Genomic DNA, 3797 nt, shown 5'->3' on the forward strand with positions numbered 1-3797 from the left:
GGGTAAAATACTGTTCCTGTACATTAAGTTACTTACTTTATGCATATTTTTCTGAAAATAAAACATACAGATGTTAAATTCCTACATATTTTATGTATATTTTCCACCGAAAATCCTGTCCCCAAAACTAGTTCAGTGCTGTAACATGTTGCAATTTTCAATAAGTACAAGGTTGCTTCCCTTTGTGATTGTAACGCCATTGTACCACCTTTTAGAAAGGAACTGTTGGAAACCATTATGGCGGGAGTCGTAGCACACTATCGTTGAAATATTTTTGTACGGCAATTTTTATGTTGATAGGTAAGTGAGTACAATTAAATCCTATCAGTGACGTAACGGTCTGAAAACTGTTTACATTTGTATGAAAGCGTGCAAGATTTTAATATTAAATGTGCTGAGCAAAATGTAAATGTTTGAGAAGAAAACAAAACACATGCAATGTTTATGGATGTAGAAAGCGGCGATATATAGTTAAATATATCCTTGATGTAACAGTCAGTGATGTTACTGTGAAAATCGTTACAGCAAGGATGGAATTCGCAACGTCAAAGAAATGATTCCAGAAAACGCTTCGGATTTTCTTTAAAGGTGGATGTTTTTGATAATGTCTATTTGTCAAGAAGTACATGTTATATATTACAAACGTTTATGGCAAAAACCGCTCCTTGTGTTTTCTAATGCGCAGGAAATCTACACTATTACAAAAGTTTGTTACATCAAGGAATACATACTGTTACGTAAAGGAAGAAATATGGCATTCTTGGCATTATATGTTCTTCTAGTAAATACAGCTGTACAAAACAAATCACAGCCTTTGTGTGTGTCGTAGCTTCACATTTATTTGCATAAAATAGTAGAGCATAGATACGTGTGAATGTGTAATAAGCTTTGGAGATAGAAATTGTTACACCAAAGAAGAGAATTTGTTACATGATGGAAATTATCACATAAAATGTTAATACGCTAGCTACTGCATTTAATAAAACCTTAATTTGTTTCCACTTTTTTATTAAATATCTCTATATATCTATTCTTTGCAACTAAATGGTTATTTTTGATACTTGTGTAAAGTAGAGATCTCAATTTAATGTATTGTTACACCAAAGAATGCTGTTGTTACATCAAGTAATTTATATAAAATAGTTCTGTTTTTATTGAGAAATGCAAATACTTGCAGTTATTTGTGTTTTTACGGATCTGTCAAGGGACGTTACCATGTCTTTATTGATTTGCATAAAAAATCATGGTAATGTCAATTTATGAAATACGAGAAACAGACACATTTAAAAAAAGAAGAAAAGAATAATTTAAATTCAAACTTTTTGTCCAGAACTGAATGCAAAATAACGCATCAAAAAGACATTGTGACGTTCCTGGACAGATCCCAATAGAGAAACGTCCGTTATTACAATAAAGTGACGTCACCAAATGACGTTACCGACGTCAATTAAACTGCTATGAACACCAATATTTTCCACTTACCCAAGCTCATGAATCCAAATGTTAGACTTACGCTGCACAGATTAATCAAAGCAGTTGTAGCAAATAGAGAGCCCGTGTATATTCTATGGTGTTCTAATAGAACGGGTATGACCAGGGAGCATTGGGTACCAAACCACATTGTACCATTACTAAATTATCTTGAACCAGATTTAGGAGTTCAAAACAATGTCAATGTTGACAATATCCTTGCCAAAGAACGAAACAATGGAAATGACGAAAGGAATGATAGCGATAATGTTACAATTCATATATATATTGATGGTGACAATGTTGATCAGGACAGTGCTGTGAAGGACAATGTTAATGATGGTGACAATGTTGAACGTGGTAGTGCTGTGAAGGACAATGTGAATGATGATGACAGTGTCGAACAGGGTAGTGCGATGACTGACAGTGTGAATGATGTTGACGATGTTGAACAGGGTAGTGCTTTGATGGACAATGTGAATGGTGATGACAATGTTGAACAGGGTAGTGCGATGACTGACAGTGTGAATGATGTTGACGATGTTGAACAGGGTAGTGCTTTGATGGACAATGTGAACGATGATGACAATGTTGAACGGGGTAGTGGGGTGAATGACAATGTGAATGATGGTGACGATGTTGAACAGGGTAGTGCTTTGAAGGACAATGTGAATGATGGTGACAATGTTGAACGGGTCAGTGCGATGAAGGACAAGGTGAATGATGATGACAATGTTGAACAGTGTAGTGCGGTGAATGACAGTGTGAATGATGATGACAATGTTGAACAGGGTAGTGCTTTGATGGACAATGAGAATGATGATGACAGTGTTGAACAGGGTAGTGCGATGAAGGACAATGTGAATAATGTTGACGATGTTGAACAGGGTAGTGCTTTGATGGACAATGTGAATGATGATGACAATGTTGAACAGGGTAGTGCGATGAAGGACAATGTGAATAATGTTGACGATGTTGAACAGGGTAGTGCTTTGATGGACAATGTGAATGATGATGACAATGTTGAATAAGGTAGTGCGGTGAATGACAATGTGAATGATGGTGACGATGTTGAACAGGGTAGTGCTTTGAAGGACAATGTGAATGATGATGACAGTGTTGAACAGGGTAGTGCGATGAAGGACAATGTGAATAATGATGACAATGTTGAACATGGTAGTGCGGTGAAGGACAATGTGAATGATGATGACAATGTTGAACAGGGTAGTGGGGTGAATGACAATGTGAATGATGGTGACAATGTTGAACAGGGTAGTGCTTTGAAGGACAATATGAATGATGGTGACAATGTTGAACGGGTCAGTGCGATGAAGGACAATGTGAATGATGGTGACAATGTTGAACAGGGTAGTGTGGTGAAGGACAAGATGAATGATGGTGACAATGTTGAACAGGGTAGTGTGTTGAAGAACAACGTGATTGATGATGACAATGTTGAACAGGGTAGTACGGTGAATAACAACGTAAGTGATGATGACAATGTTGAACACGGTAGTGGGGTAAAGGACAACGTGAATGATGATGACAATGTTGAACAGGGTAGTGCGGTGAAAAACAACGTGAATGATGATGACAATGTTGAACAGGGTAGTGCGGTGAAGGACAACGTGAATGATGATGACAATGTTGAACAGCGTAGTGCGGTGAAGGACAATGTAAATGATGATGACAATGTTGAACACGGTAGTGGGGTAAAGGACAACGTGAATGATGATGACAATGTTGAACAGGGTAGTGCGGTGAAGGACAACGTGAATGATGATGACAATGTTGAACAGGGTAGTGCGGTGAAGGACAATGTGAGTGATGGTGACAATGTTGAACAGGGTAGTTCGGTGATGGACAATGTGAGTGATGATGACAATGTTGAACAGGGTAGTGCGGTAAATGACAATGTGAATGATGTTGACTCACAGTCTTCTGCAGATAGTAAAGGATAGAAGTATGATGACAAAAAGAGATTGTATCTTGTCGGAGATAATGTTATCGTTGATTTTAATGGGAAACCATATGTTGGTATTGTGAGGGAAGTAATGTCACCAAACTTGCTAGTTGACTGTATGCACACAACAGGCAAAAGAAATAACAATTCTTTCAGTTGGCACAAAAAGATAAAAGACCAGAATTGGTATCATGTTAGCAATATCATTACGACTGTCAATCTTCACAAAATGTCAGGGGCTACAAATAAGTGTATGCTAGATGATAAATCCTGGAATGTTTATTCATCCTATACATAAACATCCTTTATGTAACAATTCTACACAGTCAGTGACTCAAAATAATGTTAAGTTAACATTTGTTTG

The 3797-nt window shown here is 37.1% G+C and overlaps 1 protein-coding gene across 1 annotated transcript; it reads left to right on the forward strand.

Moving 5' to 3' along the window:
• The first annotated feature begins 1589 nt into the window (after nt 1-1589).
• On the forward strand, nt 1590-3431 carry LOC128546744 (GRIP and coiled-coil domain-containing protein-like). The gene is made up of 3 exons (XM_053518028.1): nt 1590-2330; nt 2694-3050; nt 3318-3431. Exons 1-3 carry the CDS (start codon nt 1590-1592, stop codon nt 3429-3431), a joined length of 1212 nt encoding a protein of 403 aa, XP_053374003.1.
• Nucleotides 3432-3797: the final 366 nt, after the last annotated feature.

The sequence above is a fragment of the Mercenaria mercenaria genome, chromosome 11 (assembly GCF_021730395.1).
Source record: "Mercenaria mercenaria strain notata chromosome 11, MADL_Memer_1, whole genome shotgun sequence".
Taxonomy (NCBI): Eukaryota; Metazoa; Mollusca; class Bivalvia; order Venerida; family Veneridae; genus Mercenaria; species Mercenaria mercenaria.